The sequence below is a fragment of the Poromitra crassiceps genome (assembly GCF_964638095.1).
Source record: "Poromitra crassiceps genome assembly, chromosome: 2".
In the NCBI taxonomy this organism is placed as follows: domain Eukaryota; kingdom Metazoa; phylum Chordata; class Actinopteri; order Beryciformes; family Melamphaidae; genus Poromitra; species Poromitra crassiceps.
In genome coordinates, this window is record NC_139624.1 from 65,194,242 (window position 1) to 65,219,457 (window position 25,216).

The following is a 25,216-nucleotide window of genomic DNA, read 5'->3' on the forward strand; positions in this document are numbered from 1 at the left end:
AAGCCGGACAAATGGAGTTGGATTTCTCATTGGAAAACATACAGCAAAGGTAAACACTGCCCATGTGTTTATATTAACAACATTATAATGATACAAAGTGGGTTGATCATCGGTAAAGCCATCCTTTAAAATGATTGACCTGATGGAGAGCCGGATGGAAATCTATCCCATCCGGCTTCCTTGGAACTTCTTGGTGAACCGGTTGGTGCTGTAATAGGATTCATGGGTCAGGTCCACTGTATGCTTAGTTACTGTATATAAGTGAGACAACGCTTCATTATTGCAGGACATCAGCTCCGTAGAGATACAGAGGAACATCCAGAGGTGCACAACAGAGGCAGAGACACCACAAACATCATGAAAACTATTGCAGCTTTCTTGGTGGTGCTGTGTCACCTGCACATCAGTCATGGTAAGTCACCATCTGATACTGTATATTTTCCTGCAACATAACAGAATAATCCACTCACTGATGATGATTTCCTCTCCACAGCCTGGAACTGTAACGAGGGCCCAAGCCTGTCCTATGCCAAACAGATTGACGCTGGACAGGGACAAGTGGTCGCCACAGACAAATACAATCGCAACTATTTCCTGAGTGGATCCACCTGGTTCAAACTGCCCTCAGCCAGCCTCAAGCACGTCACAGTGGGACAGGCAGGGATGTGGGGCGTCAGCACCAGTAACTACGTCTACAAATTTGTGGGTGGCAGCTGGAGATATGCATCTGGAAGTAAGAAGGGGAGAATTTGTTGTCATTTGCATGCCTTCTTTCACCTTGGGGAAGTTGGGTCATTGCTGCAGCAAAGTGTAGTAGGATACAGAGGAAAATACAATAAACAGAACATTAAAAACTTCAGATACAGTGTCGTCATCATGCTGATACATTGCTCCTGTCAGCTAAAAATAATTTGGGCTGACAGATTTGCTGAACAGATATTTGCATTTCACATATTTAGAGAGTCAGGACCAGTGTTGGAGGTCGTTACTCAAAACAATTATATATTACACATTACACATTATTACTTAAAAAGTAATGCCTGACTTTAATTAATTACTCCCTGCAGCAAGTAATTCATTACACTACTCATTAAATTCACATTAATTTTGTTCCCCCTATACATCACCTGAGATGCATTGTCACGTCAGTTAACAACATTAAAACTTAAGCTACATATGCCCACATATCAGCACAAATCCCTATCCTAATCAAGATCTTTGTTTCTAAAACGGAGACAACTCCAACTTTGGACGACTCCACACGAGACGCCAGGATTTATTATTCTCCCCGGGTCCAACATACAGCGTCAGGCGCCAACATAGTCTCGGCTCCCAGACGTTTGGTGGCGGAGCTGCGCCACCAAACGTCTGGGAATTTCACTGTCAGAAACTGTGTCTCCGAGCCCGGCGAGAACCGCCGGCAGCAGACACGCCTACATTTATTATTAGAATTTTATTTGGTAGCGGCAATGCCATTTATCATAGTCCTAACACAGAGCATGAAGCTGATATGCTCCAAACAAAATTTATAGCTGTGGTTTATTTTACAATATTTTTTCCTACCCGGAAGTGGTCCGCTTGCTACTGTGAAGTCATCAGCAGGCTCTGTAACGTTAGCCTCGGGAGTCGGGTTTATCGCTGGGGGAAAGACCTCTAGCCGCCGGGGCCGGATGAAACACGTCCTATTAACAGGTTATGTTTGTTTCTAAGTGATTAATATGTTTCTCTGCAAATGCGACGATGTTTTGCGAGACACCGGTTCTGCATGAGAACTGCCCCCAGAAAGCAGGCCCGCCCACAACACTCATGATTGGTTCTCCGATGCAAGGCTTCCAACAGCGCCACCTAACGTTATCCAAAGATTTAAATAGTAATATTCTCAGTCTTACAGGAGTGAAACGGATTAAGACTGAGGGCTGAGTCTAGCGCCAACACAACACAACTCTTCCATTGCCTGACTTCAAAATAAAAGCATACAGTGCTCTGTACTGCATAGCTATCCAGAAAATAATGTGAATCACTTACAGCCTTCAATATGAGGGACCTCCATAGAAATAGCTTACACTGGCAACATTTCCTCTGACAATGCAACAAGCCTGTTTATCTCTGCTTTTCACCTTACCCGCTGCTCAGGTTGATTCAGTGTGCATCCCTGGGTCTTCTAGCTTTGTGTGTTAGCATGTTGCCTTCTGGTGCTTGGAGATATTTGACGTTGTGTTCACAGTGGTGGATAAATTGCTTCTGGTCTGGGCAACGTTTGCACTTTACCATCACATTACTGTCCTTTCATGCAACAAAACATCGAAGTATGTGCATAATCCACCTGTCAAAAGTTGTAGACTGCGCTCTGCCAAACCCCCCCCCCACCCCCGCATCTGACTGTCTCAACTCTTATGAAAGATGGTGATCAAATGGATCGGCTGGAGGGACGAACCAACGAATCGTCACTCCTCATGCCTAAAACCTAACCAATCGTCACTCATCCCCTCTCCCCAGCCCATCCATTCTAGCCACACAAAGATGTCTCTTTACAGTCAGCTGTTGTGTTGCGCAACTGAGTGAAAGAAAGCACATTAATGTTTTCTCCATAATCCTGCCGATTCAAACCCGATAGCCACGACTTAAGTGTTTGATTAGTAACTGCAATGCGATTACTGGATTTAGGACTCATAGGCCCCTATCGTTGCATCGGCGCAGTTTCTAGGCCGAGCGGCAGGCGCAGATCAAAGCAGTGGGCGTGGAAAGGCGCACTTGATATCGTCGTGCTGGCGCTAGATGCAGCCCAAAGCATTACAACCACGCCTTTTAGGCGTAAAATTATGCACCGTCATGCTCATTGGATAAGTGCAATAAACGAATCGCACGCTTGCCTTTTTAGCTCCAATTCCAGTGATCCCGCAAAACCAGACGAAAGCCAAACGCTCTGCCCCCCCCCCCCCTTCATCCAGCCTGTCTGTCTGCATTATAGGCTATTATTCCATATTATTATGCTTCTCAAACCAATCTAACTGCAGTTTCAATACTGCAAGCATGTAAATACGCAAGATCAAAGTGAAAATAATGTTGCATCAGCTAGAAAAATATAGCCTATTAGATTGGTGAAAGTTTGTCCAGAAAGATATCATTTTTCTCGCCTGCTGCAGGAAGGATGATGCACATAAATATACCCTACATTATGTCAAGTCATTGCATAAATGTGTTTTTATTGTCAAACTAAATGTGAAATAGGGCCAAGTTATTGGAGGAACATCACAGTATAGCAGATGCCATTAGAAGCGCGTTCCGAAGCGCGTTCCGCTGTTACTTCTCTAAATCACGTTAACTCGACAAGGGATATATATAGGCCCAGGAGGACATATATGTTTCACATAGGGTGGTGTTTTCATTTCGAGGTTTTATTTGGTCCAATATTGAAATGTTGACAATGGCAGGCTGTGTTACCATTACACATTAATTTAGAACTACCTTTTATATCTATTTTGGCTCATTTGGTGGCTATTTAGTAGCGAAATGAAGAAACACAATGCATGCTGGGAACTCAGAGAGAGAGAGAGAGAAGGGTGACAGAGAAGAAGCAGTGAAGGCAGAGAATAGGCCTGCTTTTCAAAAGCGCAAAGCGCTAAATGTAGGCCAGCTCCCAAGATATAACTAGGCTGGTATTTAGCGCCGACACGCCCACTTTGGGACTGCGCCACGCCCATTCGGCCTAAAGCGCATTTGGCAGCCTAAAGCCTATTGCTATCTTGCCGAAACAGGCGCAAGGCACATTTTTTTGCGGTTAAGGCCCGTAATAGCGCCGATGGCCTGTGGGAGAATAGAGCCCATAGTGCCTTACACTACTCTTTACCGACAAATGTAATGTGATTAGAGTAACGCGTTACTTTGTTACTTTGTAACACATTAGCCTGGTCAGGACAACAGGCTGACTAAATACATCTGTTTTTCCTTGTCTGCAGGTTCGATGAAGCAGATTGACGCCGGCGGTAATCTTTTCGTTGTGGGATCCTATACCTACGCCTACTGTTTAAAGAGCACCTACGCGTTGCCCTTCAAGGGCTCCAGCTCTGTCTACTGGACACGCACGTCATATGGTTTGCCGTACTTCAGCTGCGGCCCCTACGGATGCTGGGGGGTGTCCTCAAGCTACTATGTCTACCTAGCAAAGGTGCGAAACGGTTTACCGACCCCTGATATCTCATGTCTTTTAACTCTTATGCTGTGTTACTGAACCCATGATATCTCATGTCTTTTAACTCTTATGCTGTGTTACTGAACCCATGATTTCTCATGTCTTTTAACTCTTATGCTGTGTTACTGTTATTATTATTGTCGGACCGGGCCGGCAAAGAAACGCCTCAGGGGCTGACTGACTGACTGACTGATTCCTCATTGTTGAAACATGCAGGCCTATGTGTGAGTGTTGAGCAGCAGCGGCAGTACTCTAGTCCAGGTCTGGCTTAACTACCCAGCAAACATTGTAGGCAATGTTGCGACCGCGGCGTCACCAGACAATCGAATTTCTGTCGGTTGTATGAAGTCATGCTGCGGCCGGCCACAAGGTGACATCGTCTCCACGTTCCCCCAAAGTACCCAGTAGACTGTCTCTTAAAAAACAATCAATATTGATCATATATTTGCTTTGGAAACACCACATGTAGGTACGTGGCTTTTGTGTTTTTATGCCTCCGCCGGCGAAGCCAGGCCGAAGGCATTATGGATCCGGGTTGTCCGTCCGTACGTACGGCCGGCCGTCCGTACGGATGTCCGTCCGTACGGATGTTTGTTAACGCCATATCTGAGGAACGCCTTGACGGAATTTCATCAGATTCGCCTTAAACATTCACTTAGGCTCAAGGATGATCTGATTAGATTTTGGTGGTCAAAGGTCAAGGTCACTGTGACCTCTCGAACGCCATTTTCAAGCTTGTTAACGCGATATCTGAGGAACGCCTGGACGGAATTTCATCAGATTCGCCTTAAACATTCACTTAGGCTCAAGGATGATCTGATTAGATTTTGGTGGTCAAAGGTCAAAGGTCAAGGTCACTGTGACCTCTCGAACGCCATTTTCAAGCTTGTTAACGCGATATCTGAGGAACGCCTGGACGGAATTTCATCAGATTCGCCTTAAACATTCACTTAGGCTCAAGGATGATCTGATTAGATTTTGGTGGTCAAAGGTCAAAGGTCAAGGTCACTGTGACCTCTCGAACACCATTTTCAAGCTTGTTAACGCGATATCTGAAGAACGCCTGGACAGAATTTCATCAGATTCGCCTTAAACATTCACTTAGGCTCAAGGATGATCTGATTACATTTTGGTGGTCAAAGGTCAAAGGTCAAGGTCACTGTGACTCTCCAACGCCATTTTCAAGCTTGTTAACGCGATATCTGAGGAACGCCTGGACGGAATTTCATCAGATTCGCCTTAAACATTCACTTAGGCTCAAGGATGATCTGATTAGATTTTGGTGGTCAAAGGTCAAAGGTCAAGGTCACTGTGACCTCTCAAACGCCATTTTCAACCTTGTTAACGCGATATCTGAGGAACGCCTGGACGGAATTTCATCAGATTCGCCTTAAACATTCACTTAGGCTCAAGGATGAACTGATTCCATTTTGGTTATCAAAGGTCAAAGGTCAAGGTCACAGTGACCTAACAAATGCCATTTTCAAGCTCGGTAACGCCATATCTCAGTAACACCTTGACTAAATTTCTTCACATTTGGCTCAAATATCCAATTCTGCAAAGAAACGCCTTGATGCAATTTCTTCCAATTTGGCTCCAACATCCACTTGGACTCAAGAATGAACTAATGGCGGAGGCATAAGTCCGCGTTGCGGTCGTTCTAGTTATTGAATAAAACGACATCTGATTGACAATTTATTTGGTTGTGTGATCAGTGTGATGTGCACTCCACATACAATGACTACTATTGCTGAACGCCCATTTTTTTAATCCGAAAACTCATTTATGTCATATAGTATAGTTTTAACAATGTGGTGTGTGTAAGTGCCTCTTTATCATATTTATCACAAGCTTCCTTGATCTCTCGATGTGGTATATCGTCCCTTTACTCTTGCCGTAGCTGAACACAGTGTGTACTGGCTCATCTGAGCCATATTCAATGTTGTGCTGTCTGCTAAAATAAAAGGTCAACTCACGTTGGTGTCCAAGTAACATGTTATACAGGTGAGGTTAAAAGACCTCAGGATATAAGTTCCAGTATGAACCTTCACGTTCAAACTTAATGTCGTCAATGGAAATTTGTGTTGAGGACAGTATGTCCAACTGCACAGAGGAACTTCAACAAATCGACAGCCGAGTGGACAAGACACTGCGCTATGGCGCAAGCGGCACACTGCAAATAATTTGAGCAGACTAGCTGAATATAGCAGTTGTGGGAGCGGCATATTTCAACATTGTAGGGAAGGACAGGATCAGCGTGCAGCGGACGTGCAGGTAACGTCATCGTCGTCGCTGCGATTTCCATTCCGGAGATATACAGTAATTAGACCCTGACTCGACATAGTGGTTTGACGTGCAGAAAACGGTTGTTATACATGAAAATGTTTGCAGGGTAGCCTTGCCTAGTCTTGTTTAGCACACTAATCTCACACTCATGGATCATGACTCTCATGATTCAGTAGTTGTGTTTTTCGCAACTGATGGCAATTGTTCTGATGTTGACGTGCATCTCTTGACAGACTGTGACTCCATCCAGCTGCGCCAACTCTAACTGGGCGTATATCTCAGGACAGTGATTTACAATGGTTGAGGTGGCCAGTGACGGCAGCGTCTTCGGGGTGAACACATCCGGCCAGGTCTACGAAAGGTAAGCCGGTACTCCACACAATCTGGTAACAACACCCAGAGGGCATACTTTACTGTGATTATTGGTACTTTAGCGTCCCTCACCACGCCCGCTGAACTGGCAGTGCTCATTCCTACCGCGCCTCGCCCGCTCAACTGAAGCGCATGAGTAGAAATTGTGCGCCGCGCCGGAATCGGCTGCCCAATTATATTAGTTGGTTCAGAATACATGCTACAGCATGCGCTGGGACGCGTCATCAGTGATGTTGACTGGGGTCGTGGGGTGTTTCGGGTCTGACAACATCATACACCCTCGCCCAGTAGACCCAGCCGAGGCCGATTACGAGCCCGACCCGCATCCCAGAAGCAGCCGCTCACGGATCAGCCTTCCTACTCTGTCTGCAACGTTGCCCGCGGAAGGGTTGATCACGCCCAATCCGCTGCAATAGAGTTTAGTGCTACACCGCGGTATCGAGAGACCTTCGGTGCATGGGGTGATTCCAGGTCGGGCACCTCCTCCGTCTCACCAGAACCTCCCGCGGAAAAAGGCAATCCTACCATGGCGTACCATGGGCAGGGAGGAGGCCTCAAGGAGGCCTGTGCGCTGCACGTCATTCGCCTGCGCCGAGCACCTCGCTCTAGCCTGAAGGACCCCAGGCCGCGCCGATGTTTACGCAGATTTTCAGGAGGCTGATCCGTAGCGTTTGTGGATTTCTCCCTCACGAGAGAGCCAGGCTGGGGTGCTAAAACCCATCCCGTACCGGATGCCGTCTCTCCAGCTTGTCACCAAACTATACTTGGTTGTCACCTAAGCCCTTTTCCCACATGCGTACCGGAAAATTACCTGTAAGTCAATATCGGACATTTCCCTGAATTTCCCTTCACACCTCAGCGTTCGCAAGTGAGAATCTAGTCGTCAAATAGCCGGTATGTTGGGGGGTGGGGTGGGGTGCGGCGGAGCGGGCGGGGGGCGGAGGAGAGTGGCCTGGGGTCTGTGCTGCAGGCCACTGAGGCCAGTCAGAAAAAAACAACAAACACACATGGAGCCGGCGTCCACTCTTTTGATAATATTGCTGACGCGCTTTTTCCTCAAACAGACAGCGACGCAGACAAATTAAGGCGAAAATGGAAAGGGAAATACGTGCGAACAGAAACAGATTCATGTTCGCAGTCTTCTCTGCTCAACATCGTGCAGAATATGAAGATAGACTAAACTGGGGACAGATCATGACAGTGTTATGTACCTCTGCGCTGCTGCGTGAGACTAGAGCCGTCTGGAAGCGAGAGAGACCAGGAGGGAATTTATTTTGGGAAGATGCTCTGAACAATTTTGACGACGTGGAATGGAAGCGTCATTTTCGCATGTCCCGGTGATTCGACTACGTGCTGAGTCTGGTCCGACCCGCACGCAAGATCACCCGGTGGCGAAAACCACTGGAAGCGCGTTTGCGACTGGCAATAGTCCTTTGGTGGTACGCAACACCAGGGGAATATCGAACAATCAGCTGTGTATTTGGTGTTGGACTGTCTACTGTGTGCAACCTGGTCTGCGAAGTCACAGCCCACTGATAGCGGAAAATGACTGGACCCCTTTCTCACCTGTCTGTCTATCGCGGCATACCGCTCTTCTGACTAGCTCAAAACTGGTGAAATGGCCGCGACGACGGGGTCGCGCTTATACCGGCACCGCGCCTTTCCCACATGCAGGCATTTGACCACGTTCCGGTCATTTTGCGGTACAAAGCGCATGTGGGAAAAGGGCTCTAGTCTATTCCTAAGTGTCACTGGCCAGGGGGAGCCAGGATTGTAGGCTCAGAATACATGCTACAGCATGCGCTGGGACGCGTCATCAGTGATGTTGACTGGGGTCGTGGGGTGTTTCGGGTCTGACAACATCATACACCCTCGCCCAGTAGACCCAGCCGAGGCCGATTACGACCCCGACCCGCGTCCCAGAAGCAGCCACTCACGGATCAGCCTTCCTACTCTGTCTGCAACGTTGCCAGCGGAAGGGTTGATCACGCCCAATCCGCTGCAATAGAGTTTAGTGCTACACCGCGGTATCGAGAGACCTTCGGTGCATGGAGGTCTAAGTAAGATAACAGATTTGCAATTGGTAAATGAGTCGACGAATACCCCTCCCCATAATAAACTAGAGGGCACTCGGTAGACTGCATAACTCTGCCCTCCCGTCAAACTTTCTACAAGGTTTTGTGGTGTTACGTGAATCTGTTTGGAAGTTAGCTGCCTTTTTGTGAATGCTTACGCCCAATGTCACGCCCCGTTTTGGCCAGTGGGCGTGGAAAGCTCATCACATCTAAGTTGGCCCATGACCTGCTTTTCTACAACGTTTTGTGCAAATCTGTTCATAACTTGTGTTGTTGTTGTTTGTTGTTTGTTAATAATTGTTTTTAATTAATAATTTAAAAACAGAAAACAAGTGATTACATACAATGAATATAAAAATAAAACAAAACAACTCAGTCCATTTCAATCGCAATTGATGTTCCACGGAGGTAATAATATTTATTCTGTAATACCGTGATTCAGTAAAGAATATACGCAAGGCTATTGTGGCTTCTATTCAAACGTATGATTCAAACGTATGATTTTATTTCGGTAGTAGGGCTACAATATAGCCACAAAACATAAACACAGGAGAAAACATGTTAACATGTTGCCAACTAAGAATAATGCAGGCACCCCTTGGACCAATCAGTAACAAGATACATCATCCCTCCAAGTTTAATCAAAATCGGACCAGTGTGAAATGGTAGTCTGACTGCCTGGGTGCTCTGCCATTGGTCCCGAGCATTTCAGTTGGCAGCAAAAGAAATCCCTTTCCACTCCCTGCAAGCTCTGCCATTGACTCCGACCATTTCTGGATTTCGTTTCCCGCTCCCTGCGTGTCAATTCTGTTGCTCTCAAATGCCTCCGCCGATATAAAACAACAAAGCTAGCTCGTTGCTACACGCTGAAAATGGCAAGTTTTGGCAAAGATTTGGATTGTGCAATAAACCAGGCTTGCGTGGTACTTTTGGTGGATGGTTGTAAAGATAACGGAGTCATTTCTTTTTTACCACTAGCCCAGAGTGGAGGTATGACCAGCCAGACACTCTCCCGGTGCAGGGAGATAGTTTGGGAAGCAAGACTAGTTAAATGGTAGGCTAAATGGCCTGAGTAGGGTGCTGGCACAGCCATCGGGAGCAATTTGGAAGGCATGACCACCAGGGCTTGCCAGAGAGGAGACTGCGCGATTCCCTGCAGGGCTTCGGGAACAACGTCATATCTATCACTGGTGGGAAAATCTGGAACAGTATCCCAGTTGCAATAAGGGAATGCCCCACATACCCAAACTTCAAAATAAACCTCAAGGAATGGCTAGAAATAAATCAAAACTGCAACCATAACCAACCATAACTATTTAGCCCTCATATGTCTCTACCCTTGCACTTTATCGTATGTAGTTTTGCACTTTTATCCTGCACACTTTACTTTTTTACACACCATTATTATGTCCATTTGGCCACATTGTTGTTGTTTCTATTGGCATTTTTTCTACTGTTTTCTGTTTTGATGTTGTCTTTTATCTGATATGTATTTACAGTATGTCTTGAGGACTACGGATGCAAATTAGCTTTTAGCTAAATCCGTCATATTTACTATTATCATATAGATGACTCTGTATATAGGTAACTGTTCATTAATGTGTAGGGTCCTGACCAAATAAACAAATAAAGTAAAGTAAAATTTAGGGTTCAGGATTTTTACATGGTCATAAAGTCTGAGGGAGGGCCACCGCTCAACCCAGCCAAGTCTCGGCCAAGGTGCTGGAAAAATAACTAGAGTTACAAATATAAAAGGAATTTTAGTCTAGTAGGAACGGGGGGTCCCCGCGCACCCGAAATATATATTTTTCTAACATAGATTTTTGTACTCCTCAAGGTGTCTAATAAACAAATTTTGTTGTTACCCCGTTGAAATAGTGTCCCATGGGTCCGTTTGGCGGCCATCTTTGCGGGCATATTGCGATGTCTGATGAAAATGGATAAGGTCATAACTTTTGAACTAGACGTCATACAGAGACAAATGACACCACTTTTCTGTATGATTTCTTTGATTGAGAGGGTTGTTTTAATGATTTTAACAGGTTTGGTATAGTAAAACTCAAAAACATTTGAAAAAAGTGTCTAATTTACTCTCAAAATCTGGCAAAAGAAATCTATATACATATTAGTCCATGGGCCAGAAGGGTTGGGAATAATGCTCATATTGATTTTTGGCAAGGTATACATCTCTAGAGTTAGAAAATATGTGAGAGCATTGCACCAATGGTAGCTAAATGTGTGTTATCACTCGATTTATAACACCATGCAAAACATAATAGTTGCAGGACTTTTAGGGACATTTGAGGCTAAGTTCATGCAAATCAAGTCTAAAAGCACCAGATTTTGCCCAGAATTAGCCCAGGGCATGCTCTAACAATTGAGCCAGAGTGCCCGAGCCGGTGACCCCCGGGGTCACCATGGCGGCCAGATCCAATATGACCACTGTCCGAAAAAGATTTTGGCTATAACTTTTGAAAGAGATGAGCTAGAAATACAGACTTGGTGTCTATCTTATGTTTTTTGACCATTAGAAAGGTGTTGGAATGCTTATCTTTACTAATGAAGATGTGTGTGGACCCCTAATCTGCATAGTTCCAAGATGGCGGCTACCTGAATATGAGTTTTACCATAACTGTTGATGCTTTTAGTAAACTCGGTGTCCATTTTATGGTTTTTGAGTTTTAGAAACACATTGTAATACTCAGATATATGATTGAATCTATCTATAGCACTCTACTTTGCATAGTAAGTAGGCTACCAATATGGCCGCTAAACAACTTTTTTTTTTACATACACTTTCACCCAGATTGAGTGTAGACTTGTAAGGATAAGTTACCATCAAACTGGTGGAAACAAACAATCTACAGTATGTATCTTACAGATTTTATTGAAACAATTAGACAAATAGAGTAGAACCCATTCCCATTGATACAGGTAATAGCCAGTCTGTGCATCAATGCTCTCCATAAATGTGAAATGCTATCAATACTGATCAAAGGTGTTTAGAATTTGAACAAAATATTACAATATCAGAAACAAAAACAACAGAACAAAACATATATTGGTGCCTATATGTACAAGTGAGTAGTAGCCTACTTATGTCCATAGGTTGAATTGAGTTAGAAGTGCTCAGTCCTTTTGATTTACCAGGGTGACTGATTTTGCATAAAAGACTTCAGATGACAAGTGGTTTTTGTTTATATCCTTATATCCACAGCCAGATTACTCAAATATTGTTGTCTCGACCCTCATTGTTGGTACAGGCACTCTTGCATCCACATTGAGGTGCCACGGGCTCCAGCTTTACAGTATTCACAGCACCCACTACATTACTTTTTCATGACTTTGGAGTCCCAGTACCAGCCCCACGTACTGAACTCTGGATGTTTTGCTGGACAGAGGTTGCCTGATTCCAGTAGAAGCTGGCCTGGCTGCAGCAGTCCCCATTTTACATGCTGAATCAGTGCATCTTGGGTGGGAGGCAGGTTCTCTTGATGCATTTGAAAAAAGCCAATGTCTAGCATCATCTACTTGGCTGGAGCCACAGCTTTTGCTGTACATGACAACCCCAAGGTGAGGGCGACCAGGGTTTTGGGATGAACTCCTCCTTTCTACCAAGAAGGATGTTATACCTTCCAACAGATCTGAATATGACATATCTGCACTTCAGCCTTGTAACCATCCTGAAGCAGACACTACAGTAGAATGATTTATAGCACCTGGCACATGCTGCGGCCAGTAGCCATAGAAACTCAGGATCCATACGTCCGACAGTGACGTTGTAATACTTGCAATACGCTTCTTCTACACATTAGGCCTCACAGAGCACTGGATCGGCTTCACATGTGGAAAGTACATTTATGTTCACAAAATCTGCAATGTTCTTGGTCCCCAGAGATCACTGGCATTACATCTCTTCCATGTGCTAAAATGATGTGATACTACATCAGCCTTCCAGGGCTATGGGAAAAGGAGTGGATGGACAGCTTGGGAAGCAACATGCGGATCTCACTGAGACCGTGGATGCCTTCACCTTGGAGCCTGAACCGATCAACTCAGATGTCGATGTCCAAAGACTGGAAGCATTATGGTTGTTGTCATGTCCAGCAAGAGCTGTGTCTCCAGCCAAGTAGATGAAGCCAGACATCCGCTTTTCTCAAATGGTACCAAGTCCCTTGAGAACTTGCCTCCCACCCAAGATGCACTGATTCAGCATGTCAAATGGGGACTGCTGCAGACCAGCTTCTACTGGAATCAGGCAACCTCTGTCCAGCAAAATATCCAGAGTTCAGTACGTGGGGCTGGTACTGGGACTCCCATGACCAAGACTTAGGAACCTTACTGGACCCATCTTTCAGATGCCAGTAAAGCCTGAGTCATCATTCTCTGCTGCAGCTGCAAAAAGTCATGTAGTGGATGCTGTGAATGCTGTAAAGCTGGAGCCTGTGGCACCTCAATGTGGATGCAAGAGTGCCTGTACCAACAATGCGGTCAAGACAACAATATTTGATTAATCTGGCTGTGGATATAAGGATATAAACAAAAAACACTTTACACTCAATCTAACTTAACCCCCCCAACCCATGGACATACCTAAGTGTTACTCACTAATTGTTTCAATAAAATATGCAAGATAAATACTGTAGATTGTTTGTTTCCACCAGTTTGATGGTAACTCATTCTTACAACTACAAAAGTGTATGTAAAAAAGAAATGGGATAGCAGCCATATTGGTAGCCTATTTACTATGCAAAGTAGAGTGCTATAGATAGATTCAATCATAAATCTGAGTATTACAATGTGTTTCTAAAACTCAAAAACCATAAAATGGACACAGAGTTTACTAAAAGCATCAACAGTTATGGTAAAACTCATATTCAGGTAGCCGCCATCTTGGAACTATGCAGATTAGGGGTCCACACACATCTTCATTAGTAAAGATAAGCATTCCAACACCTTTCTAATGGTCAAAAAACATAAGATAGACACCAAGTCTGTATTTCTAGCTCATCTCTTTCAAAAGTTATAGCCAAAATCTTTTTCGGACAGTGGTCATATTGGATTTGGCCGCCATGGTGACCCCGGGGGTCACCAGCTCGGGCACTCTGGCTCAATTGTTAGAGCATGCCCTGGGCTAATTCTGGGCAAATTCTGGTGCTTTTAGACTTGATTTGCATGAACTTAGCCTCAAATGTCCCTAAGTCCCGCAACTATTATGTTTTGCATGGTGTTATAAATCGAGTGATAACACACATTTAGCTACCATTGGTGCAATGCTCTCACATATTTTCTAACTCTAGAGATGTATACCTTGCCAAAAATCAATATGAGCATTATTCCCAACCCTTCTGGCCCATGGACTAATATGTAGATAGATTTCTTTTGCAAGATTTTGAGAGTAAATTAGACACTTTTTTCATGTTTTTGAGTTTGACTATACTAAACCTGTTAAAATCATTAAACCAACCCTCTCAATCAATTCCTCATGCAGAAATCATACAGAAAAGTGGTGTCATTTGTCTCTGTATGACGTCTAGTTCAAAAGTTATGACCTTATCCATTTTCATCAGACATCGCAATATGCCCGCAAAGATGGCCGCCAAACGGACCCATGGGACACTATTTCAACGGGGTAACAACAAAATTTGTTTATTAGACACCTTGAGGAGTACAAAAATCTATGTTAGAAAAATATATCTTTCGGGTGCGCGGGGACCCCCCGTTCCTACTAGACTATTTCCGCACACTTGAATCTGTACAGATTTCACATTTATTATGATAAGCTTTCGGTCGACAAGATGATGCTCTGATGAAGGTCTTGTCGACCGAAAGCTTATCATAATAAATGTGAAATCTGTACAGATTCAAGTGTGCGGAAATTCCTTTTATATTTGTAACATGGTCATAAAGTAAAAGTAAAATCAAATTTGGGGTTCAGTATTTTTACATGGACATTATCCCATGGACATTGACTTATTACATGAATATTTACATGGACTCCACTGTATGTCACTTTAAAAGGTCTTTGCTTTGCACTTCATAATTTGTAATTTAAAGATTGTCTACTGTCTACTTCATAGTTTGCTATTACTGTGATGGCTGCCAAATTCCTCGTTTATAACATGTTTCATTATGGCTATTAAATTAATCTTGAATAAAATGGCGTATCTTGCCCATGAACATCTCGACAGAAGGCAGGGACCGAACCACCGACTTCTTTTATCCAAAGCGAATAGTGGACAACCCGCTCTACCTTCTGAGACCAGACAGAAGAAAAAAAAAATCCAAGGAGCAAGTTTTTTTTTTTTTTTTTCAAGAATAAAGTCGAAATTTCGTGAATAAAGTCGACATTTCGTGAATAAAGTCGACATTTAAGCACCAGGCAGAAGAAAAAAAAATCCAAGGAGCAAGTTTTTTTTTTTCAAGAATAAAGACGAAATGTTGAGAATAAAGTAGAACAATTTTGTGAATAAAGTTGAAATACCATTTCGTGAAAGACGAAATGATGATAGCCTATATTCAATCGTGTTAGTGCGCATATGACTGTCTCTGCAAAATGCCGTGCATAGATGAATTAGTGAAATTGTACTTCAGAATTGGTTTTAGTAACAAGGAAATCCTCTCTCTTTTAGCGCACAAACACAGTGTGTTAATAAGTATTAGGACTTTGAAAAGATTGTGCCGAAAATTGCGGCTGTTCAGAAGGAGAAACCATACAAACTTGGAGGAGGTGGCCGCATTCTTGCAAACTGAAATAGCTGGAAATGGACAGATGCAAGGATATCGATGGTTACACCTGCGTGCAATACAGAGAGGCTACGTTGTATCACAAGATACAGTAAGACAATTGATCAAGTTGATTGATCCTGAGGGTGTGGAGGAGAGGCGGGCGCGGCGTCTGAGACGCAGGCATTACCGCTGCAAAGGTCCCAATGCGCTCTGGCATATGGATGGGTACGATAAACTGAAGCCATACGGCATTGCCATCAATGGTTGCATTGATGGTTTTAGTCGCTATGTTTTGTGGATGGAGGCCTACAGAACAAACAACGACCCAAAAGTAATAGCAGACTACTTCATCACATCCATTGCTCGCTTGAGAGGATGTCCGGAGCGACTGCGCGCTGACAGAGGCACGGAGAATGGGCACGTCGAAAATATGCTTGTCTTTTTGCGCAGAAATCACATTGACTCTTTTGCAAGAGACCGAAGTTTCATCTATGGACGCAGCACCGCAAACCAGCGGATTGAATCGTGGTGGGGGATCTTGAGGAGACGTAGGGCCCTATTCTCCCACAAGCCTTCGGCGCTAAAACGGGCCTTAAACGCAAAAAAACGTGCCTTGCGCCTGTTTTGGGACGATATCAATATGGCTTTAGGCTGCCAAATGCGCTTTAGGCCGAATGGGCGTGGCGCAGTCCCAGAATGGGCCAAAGTGGGCGTGTCGGCGCTAACTACCGGCGTAGTGCTATCTTCGCACCTGGCCTACATTTAGCGCTTTGCGCCTTTGAAAACCAGGCCTATTCAGTGCGCCAGTGCACTTGTGCCTCTCCCCTGTCACCCTTCTCTGTCTCTCTCTGAAACCAGGCCTATTCAGTGCGCCAGTGCTCTTCTGCCTCTGAGTCACCCTTCTCTCTCTCTCTCTGACTCCCTCGCTCAAACAGACACAACACATAGCAGCACCCAGCTTCCCATAGGAAATAGCAGTTGTAAGTTTACTGCCTGTGAATGTCCACTCCCAGCATGCAATTGGGTCCTCCATTTCGCTACTAAATAGCAACCAAATGAGCCGAAATAGATATAAAAGGTAGATCTAAAATAATGTGTAATGGTAAGACAACCTGCAATTGTCGAACATTTCAATATTGGACCAAATAAAACATCGAAATGAAACACCACCCTATGTGAAACATATATGTCCTCTTGAGCCTATATATACCCCTTGTGGGTTTAACGTGATTTAGATAAGTGACAGCGGAACGCGCTTCTGTGATGTGCTATACTGTGATGTCCGCTCCAATAACTTGGCCCTACTTGACATTTAGTTTTACAATAAAAACACATTTATGCAATGACTTTACATAATGTAGGGTATATTTATGTGCATCGATCATTCTACCTGCAGCAGGGGAGAGAAAACGATATCTTTCTGGACAAACTTTCACCAATCTAATAGGCTATATTTTTCTAGCTGATGCGTTTAGTACATTATTTTCACTTTGATCTTGCTATAGTGTAGCGTATTTACATGCTTGCAGTATTGAAACTGCAGTTAGATTGGTTTGAGAAGCATAATAATATGGAATAATAGCCTATAATGCAGTCAGACAGACAGACTGGATGAAGGGAGGGGGGGGGGGCAGAGCGTTTGGCTTTCGTCTGGTTTTGCGGGATCACTGGAATTGGAGCTAAAAAGGCAAGCGTGCGATTCGTTTATTGCAGTTATCCAATGAGCATGACGGTGCATAATTTTACGCTTAACACATTAAGTGCCAGAGACGACCTAACTCGTCTTACATAATCCAGCGCTTAAGTGCCAAGGACGACCTAACTCGTCTTACATGTTTTTTTGACGGTGGGACATCAATCAACCCCTTTTACATCTTCGAGATAACTATAGGAGCAAGAGCATGTGTGTAATCTATTTTACCGACCACTAAGTGGCGACAGATACAGAGAGAAGCCACAGCCACGGGACCCGTACACCAAAAGCAGCCGCCTCCCGCGGAAATGGCTTGGCGATTTTACAGTCAGGAGCCCGGAGACACACACACAGAACGGACAGAGATCCCCTCCCCCCCAGAGCCGCGGAGCAACGCGCGAACACACACACACACACACACACACACACACACACACACACACACACACACACACACACCGCGGGAGCAAGCCATTCAAGGAAATGGCTTGCCGATTTTACAGTAATCCATTTCAGACTCGTCCCCGCACGCAGGCAAGCAGGCAGGCAGGCACGCAGACAGACAGGCAGGCAGCACAACGCGCTTCTGACACGCCCGCTGTTAGGAGGAAGGAGGAGAAGACACACGGAGGGAGGAGTTTGAATGAGAGGGGTGTTTCCTGTTGTTATGGAGGAAATTACTGTTCAAAACTATTGTTTAGAATGTCTGACGGTCTTACTGATGCCAAAAATGAATGGTTAAAGTGACTGTTTCACAAAAAGCCATTTATCTCTGAATAAATTTCCAGACGCTGAAACCATGCTGTACTCAACGGCTAATATCTACATAACTACTAACTCTGCAAACTAACTCTTTTAGACAGAGAAAGCACACATTCTATTAGTTATTTTTAGATGATTGGTGTTCATGAATTCTTAACAGAAAAGAATCCTCGGCTGTTCTAAAATGAGCCAGAATCGTCAAAAACACCCCTGGCACAACTTACCTACAGGAATGAAAACATGGCTGGCATTCAATGTGTTAAAAGGCGTGGTTGTAATGGTTGAGGCTGCGTCTAGCGCCAGCACGACGATATCAAGTGCGCTGGTCCACGCCCACTGATTTGAGCTGCGCCAGGCGTTCGGCCTAGAAACAGCGCCGATGCAACGATAGGGACCAAAGTGCGCAGTTTTGGATGAACCTTTTCCGAACCCTCCAAGACGACGGGCATTTCTCCGGGGATTTCTTGGATAAAAGGCTGATCCAATTCTGCTTCCTAAATCTTGTTCAGGTAGGCCTGCAAACTCATTACCTTGGCTCCTTTATCCATAATATACCCATGTGACATATCCTGTCTGTCCCCCTCTCCTTCATTCACCTGCACCTGACCTGCACCAATTTAAACATGTCAAAAACATCCGCCCTTATTAGATCCGCCCCCTGGCGCACGCATGCACGCACACAGCACTTACACCTACACACACACACGCACGCACACACACACACACACACACGCGCACACACACACACACACACACACACACACACACACACACACACACACACACACACACACACACACACACGACTAAATTCATAACCAGAAGATATGAATTACACACATAATTGCAAAAAAAAAAAAAAAAAAAATTACAGTGCACCTGAACGCAACATGCAAGATACCCGCTGAATAAGTGTCCAAATGTTCATGTCATTCTGGCCAATACTCTTCTGTTATAGCATTTCAGTCTGGAATATGGAATATCTTTCAATAATATTTATGACTAAAAGGCTAAAAGTAATCTCATGTGTAAGAAATGACTGTTCTACATTGAAGTAGAAATTTAAATAATTAACTTGTTGGTTTTGGATTTATTTAGCTTCAAGAGTGCATTTTTGTTTATGTGTGACCCTCAACACAGGCTTTGAGAATCCCGGACCACTTACTGATACTTATGCTTAAATTAACCCACTCATATTCTGGTTTATTTCAAGAAAAACATTTCGGCTAGTGGAAATTCTAATTGGCTGGTAACTTTAAAATCTAGCAGCCATATTGGCAGGTGGTGAAAAAAGTTAATTTCAAGCCCTGCAGGGTGGTGACATAGGAGTGAGTGAGAAAAGGATCAAATATTGGTGGTTAAGACTGAATAATGACATCACAACTGTTAATTTAAAATGAGTTATTCCTCTAAACCTGCCTTCAAATGCCCCAAAAAAATTGCGCTGGCGCCGTTCAGCCCTCAGCAAAAACTGGTAGCGAGGACATTTTTTTGTGGCCCTCTCTATCATCAAAGTTGTCCATCCATGGGTTATGGCATGACAATATTTGTTCGGCCCCCGGCAACAATCTGGGTTTCTCATGTGGCCCCCCATGAAAAATAGTTGCCCACCCCTGGGCTATACTGACCTTTGTAAAGCGCATCCTGGCTAATTCAGCCAAGTTCTTCTTGTATCTTTTTCCCGCTGGCATCTGTAAAACAGTTAAACATTACTACATCTGAATTGTTTTATACTAGTGCAGTGCCCATTCCATTCCCTGCCTCACATTCACATAACATGCTTCCACACTCTTTCCCCCCAATTGGTTGAATTGCACAAAAGCAAAACACAATTCAGACAAATTCAAATTCAAACGGAAAAAAATAAAAATAAAAATGAAAAAATAAATAAAACTGTTTTCATATATGGCTGCAGGCTACTTGTTATCACCCGACCGTCGTATCTGGTCAGATAGTGAGAGCCATTGGATTCAAATAGCATTCTTCCTATATATGCAGCAATGGTTCATGTGATTTGAGTTTTCATTGTAGAACATATAGCCTATGCACAGCAGATATTTGGTTTCTGTTATCATTTAGATTTAATGAGATGTGCAGCGGCTCTACTGTATCTATATGGACAGATTATGAATGATCATATACGAGGAATCAGCATGACGTCATTTGCCACCCAGAAATGCGGAACCCCGCGGCAGTTAATAGTATGAGTTGTACCAAACAAACATTAATATCTCAAAAACTATACGTCACATCGCTTATATTTTGACATTCTGAGTGACAGTAGAATTAGCTCAAGAGTTTGATGTACCGTAATTTCCGCACTATAAGCCACGACTTTTTCCCCATTTTTCGGCCCTGCGGCTTATATAACGGTGCGGCTTATCTATGGATTTTTCCAGCTAACGGCCACTAGGGGACCTCCTAAATCTATGGATTTTACAGGTTACACAGCTTCATCTGCACATCATTTCGCGGAAATCAACCGGCATCACGTGATCGCACGGCGAACATGGCGCTCAGCTAGACAGCTGCTACACCAGACCAAACAATATGTTTTAGCGATCTGATCTAAAATGAATAAGGTGACCAGAACCAACTGAATAACTTTAAAGAGTGGGGCGAATGTCTGCTGGAAGAAGCACAAGACTGAAAACCAGTAAGCAGAAAGAAAAAGACGAAGCAATCACCGCCATGAATGAGGAAATGACTCACCTGCTGGAGGCTGGAGATACACCGGCTTGGGCTAAACTTTTACTCTGTGAAACACTATCGATTAAGTCCGACATCGCTCAGAGGTTTGAGCAGCTTGAAAACAAGTTTGAAAACGTGCAGAAGTCCATCCACTCACTCACTAAAGAAAATAAGGCAACCGTGAACAGAGTTTCTAATGCGGAAAAGCGCATCAGCGCACTGGAGAACAAAAACAACACAGTGAGTCCGAAAATGGATAAAATGCAAAAACAAATCGAAACCCTGCACACGCAGGTTGATGACTTAATCAGCAGGAGTAAAAGAAATAACATTCGCCTGATCAATGTAAAAGAGGGAGCTGAGATTGGTGACATGGACGCTTTCCTTGGCAAAATCCCGTGTTACATCCTGGACCTGAAGGAAGGCGAGAAACCACCAGAGGTGGACAGGGCACACCGGGCGCCTCGGCCACGTCCAGACCCCGGCCTGCCACCGAGGGCCATCTTCATCCGCCTACTCCGCTGGCCCGACCGTCAACTCATCCTCCAGGCTGCGGGGAAGAAGCCCCTCACCTGGCTGGGAGGGTACGCACTTTTTCGTCCGGCAGGACCTCTCCGCGTTGGTGCAACAGAAACGCGCAACATACAACAGCATCATCGAAAAGGTTAAAGTCAATGGATATCGTTTTGGCGTACTGTACCCAGCGAGACTCGTCATAACCATTGATGGACAGCGATTGATTTATGATTCAGCAGCGGAGGCGGAACGAGCTCAAAGTGAAACTGCCGAATATCTTTTGAGTTGGACTGGTCAATAGTTGTGAATAACTAAAAGAAAAAACGGAATTCTCTCTTCTTTAGCACTCTTTCTAACTATAAATCCACTTCTGTTTTAATTTCCTCTCTTGCCCTCTTTTCACCACACCGCGGACACTGTGTGCACTGTAAAAAAAACACAGGTGGTGTTGTGTTATGTTGTTTTGTTGAAATGTTAATAAATGGGAGCTTCCTCAAACAGCCATCTCTTTCCCGACAATCCCCTCTGTGCACGAACCCTTACATATGGTAATTAAACATTAAAACACCTGCGGCTTATAGTCCGGTGCGGCTTATATATCGTCGGTGTCGGGCCAGGACCTCGAATGTCACTTTTTTCACTTTCTTACTTTTTGTCATGAATCAATGCCATTGGTCACCCTTCACGTCTCTGTGTGGTTTTTAACAAATGCAACCAATGGAAAAGCATTAAAACGAGCTTGTGAGTAAATCTCGTAACGCCATTCGCCCTCAATCTGTCAGTCAAACCTCGAAATCCCCCCCCTACCTCCGTGTGTACCCCCCCACGCAGGACAATAAACCCGGAAAAGACACACGGCAGACGCGCTGTGTATTTCTCATATCGTTTTGACTCATCCTGGCTTCCTCTGACGTTAATATATCAATCAAATGTTTTCCAGTTATTCCTAGGCTGCAAACTTGTTTTAACATGCAAATCGGAGTGCTTTCTGACGAGAATAAAGTAACGTTAACGTTACGTTATGTCAGACTATTTCTCACCCCATGCGAAAGCCCCCAGTCGGCCATGAGAGGCGAGGGGCAATCCTGCGGCCTGGAGCTTGGGGGCTCGTGCATGAGGATGCGGCTGCCTCCCGCTTGACTGGCCATGAGAAAGCGCTTCCAAGTCGGACTGATAATATAAACAACATCATTTGAGCTTATCCAGGTCAGATATTTATAAAGTAATGACACATTCAGCGGGAAACTAACTATAATTAAGACATGTGCCAACTTTGACGACATTTGGTTCAGTAGTTTAAGAGCAAACAGGTTTTTTTTACTTCCTGAAAAGTTTCTGTTTTGGAAATTCGAGGTCCTGGAACGACAGCGGCGATATGTAACAAACAGGCAATTTTGCTGCTGCGGCTTATACTCAGGTGCGCCTTATAGTGCGGAAATTACGGTATACTATATGCATGTCGTGTTAAAGTTGTGTGAACTGTCCCCGTTTTTAAAATGTAAACAGAGTTAACTGGCTAGAGTCAGACACTCACGCCTCGCGCCACTTGTGCTCCATAGGGTTCCATTGCCGTTGCCACCCAGTGAAGCGGTTTGTTTACCAAAATGCTGCTCGGCTGATCCCTCGTATAGTGTCATTCTAATCCATTTAATGTGTAAGTAGGGATGTCACGATATTTCGTACCACGAAATTTTGCAATATCAAAGTCCCACGAAATTTGGCGATGTCAAAACGTGACGATATGTGTCGTGGAGATGAAAAACTATTGGAAAAAGAACCTCTGAATATGCTGCACTGACGGGCCGGCACTGATCAGTATTATCTCTCTATCTTTTTCATTGCTTTGCTTGAAATGGGGACTAAACCGACGCTCATTAAATAACCAACTAGATTAAATGCGCCATTTATATTTATTTATTTATTTCGGTCATGGGCAATTAAAACATTTAATAAAATAAAACAAAAAAAGTACAAACAAAGCAGCACAAGGCTGTTAGACCGAAAAGGTGTAGGCTGAAGCTATAGCTTATAGCGCCTACCCTTCTTACTTAACAAGCTATACAAACAGAAAAATGATTATCGAATAATCAATTATAAACAAAACAGAGACGTTTGCCCCTATCGTTGCATCAGCGCTGTTTCTAGGCCGAGCGCCTGGCGCAAATCAGTGGGCGTGGACCAGCGCACTTGATATCTTGGTCTTGGCGCTAGACGCAGCCTCAACCATTACAACCACGCCTTTTAAGCGTAAAATTATGCACCGTCAGTTCATTGGATAAGTGCAATAAACGAATCGCATGCTTGCCTTTTAAGCTCCATTCCAGTGGTCCAGCAAAACCAGACGAAACCCAAGCCTCTGACCCCCCCCCCCCCCACCTCCCTTCATCCCGTCTGTCTCCATATATCGGCTATTATTCCATATTATGATGCTTCTCAAACCAATCTAACTGCAGTTTAAATACTGCAAGCATGTAAATACGCTACACTATAGCAAGATCAAAGTGAAAATAATGTTCTAAACGCATTGGATAGAAAAAAATATAGCCGGCTGGATGTCATGAGATTAGATGAAATTTGGCCAGAATGATATCGTTTTCTCTCTTCTCCCCCACTGCATGATGCAACATCCTCTGAATGACACCTATCACTTTTACTGGATCTGATTACTTTATTCTATTTTATTTAGCCTACTGGATTTTATTATTGAGTATTTGTATTTTATTTGGCCTATGCTTCCCCCCCCCCACCCCCTGCCCACAGGCTCTGACAAATATGTTCATTCTCAATAAAATCTTCAGTAATCAATCAGACTGGCTTTAAAAGCCAGGGGGTGCCTGGGAGGGGAGCGGCCGGGCCTCGAGTGGCATGTCGGCGATCAGGCCGGTTGCGGGAGTGGGCGCCGCACACCCCAGGTCCCGGTGGAGGGGAGGGGGAGTGGATGGGAGGAGAGCCCTCGCCCTCCGACTCAGTGGTTTCCACTGCTGTAAATAAAATAATTGTATGAGCACTCAATCTGCTCCACTGCTGCACGACCCGCCTGAACGACCACCAGAGCCTCATAGCGCACCAGCGCGGCTCCGCTCCCCGCATCTCCTGCGTGATGCCCGGCGTCCTGTGAGGAGGAGAGGACGGCCCCGTGCAGGGAGAGGAGAACAGGACGCCCCTATTAAATTAATCTTTTGCTTTGTCATTGTTTTTCATATTTTATTTAGAATTGTAGCCTAATTAAATATCCCCCTCTCTCTTTCTCTCTTTCTTGCACTTAATGTAGGCTACACGGCACCTCGGACAGCTCCGCTGCCACAGACGGGGGAAACATTTGGAAATAATTCTAACTACTCTGCTTTGCAAACAGAAAATATAAATACAACAGACAATTCTGTAATGAATAGCTGTAATGAGAGTGGGGTTTGAAGAAGCGCTACACAAAAGTTTCTCCAGTTTCTTTCTCTCTTTCTTTCTCTCTCCCTTTCTCTCATATTAAACGATATACATGCCTATAATGTCAATTATCTGAATGAAATAATAATACATATTAATTAGGAATATTAGTAATATTAGAAGCCTAGCTAATTTCGGGGGGGGGGGGGGGGGGGGTAATAAAACGTTGAGCTATATTAATACAAAGTTAATATTGCTAATCAAAATGTTCCAAAACGATTTTTTTATACATCAAATATGTGTAGTTAGACAGCTATCCCATTTGAAAAAGATCTGACAGATATAACTCTGCTGCTGTCTGGATGCTGCACATAAATGGGGATTATTATGATAGCCTAAACTAAATAAATGAAACTGTGCATTGCAGCTTCACCCAAAGCCTGAGAAGGGTTGCCACTGCATGCTGTAATCTTCCAATCTTATATTCTATTGTGTTCTAAACTATTTTTTTCTATATATTCT

The 25,216-nt window shown here is 44.2% G+C and overlaps 1 protein-coding gene across 1 annotated transcript; it reads left to right on the forward strand.

Moving 5' to 3' along the window:
- Positions 1 to 295: 295 nt before the first annotated feature.
- Positions 296 to 6,765, forward strand: LOC310800146 (fish-egg lectin-like; the record flags this gene model as incomplete). Its single annotated transcript, XM_083662732.1, has 4 exons — positions 296 to 412; positions 494 to 733; positions 3,957 to 4,165; positions 6,709 to 6,765. The coding sequence occupies exons 1-4, from the start codon at positions 358 to 360 to the stop codon at positions 6,763 to 6,765; spliced, it is 561 nt and encodes a 186-aa protein (XP_083518858.1). The 5' UTR covers positions 296 to 357.
- Positions 6,766 to 25,216: the final 18,451 nt, after the last annotated feature.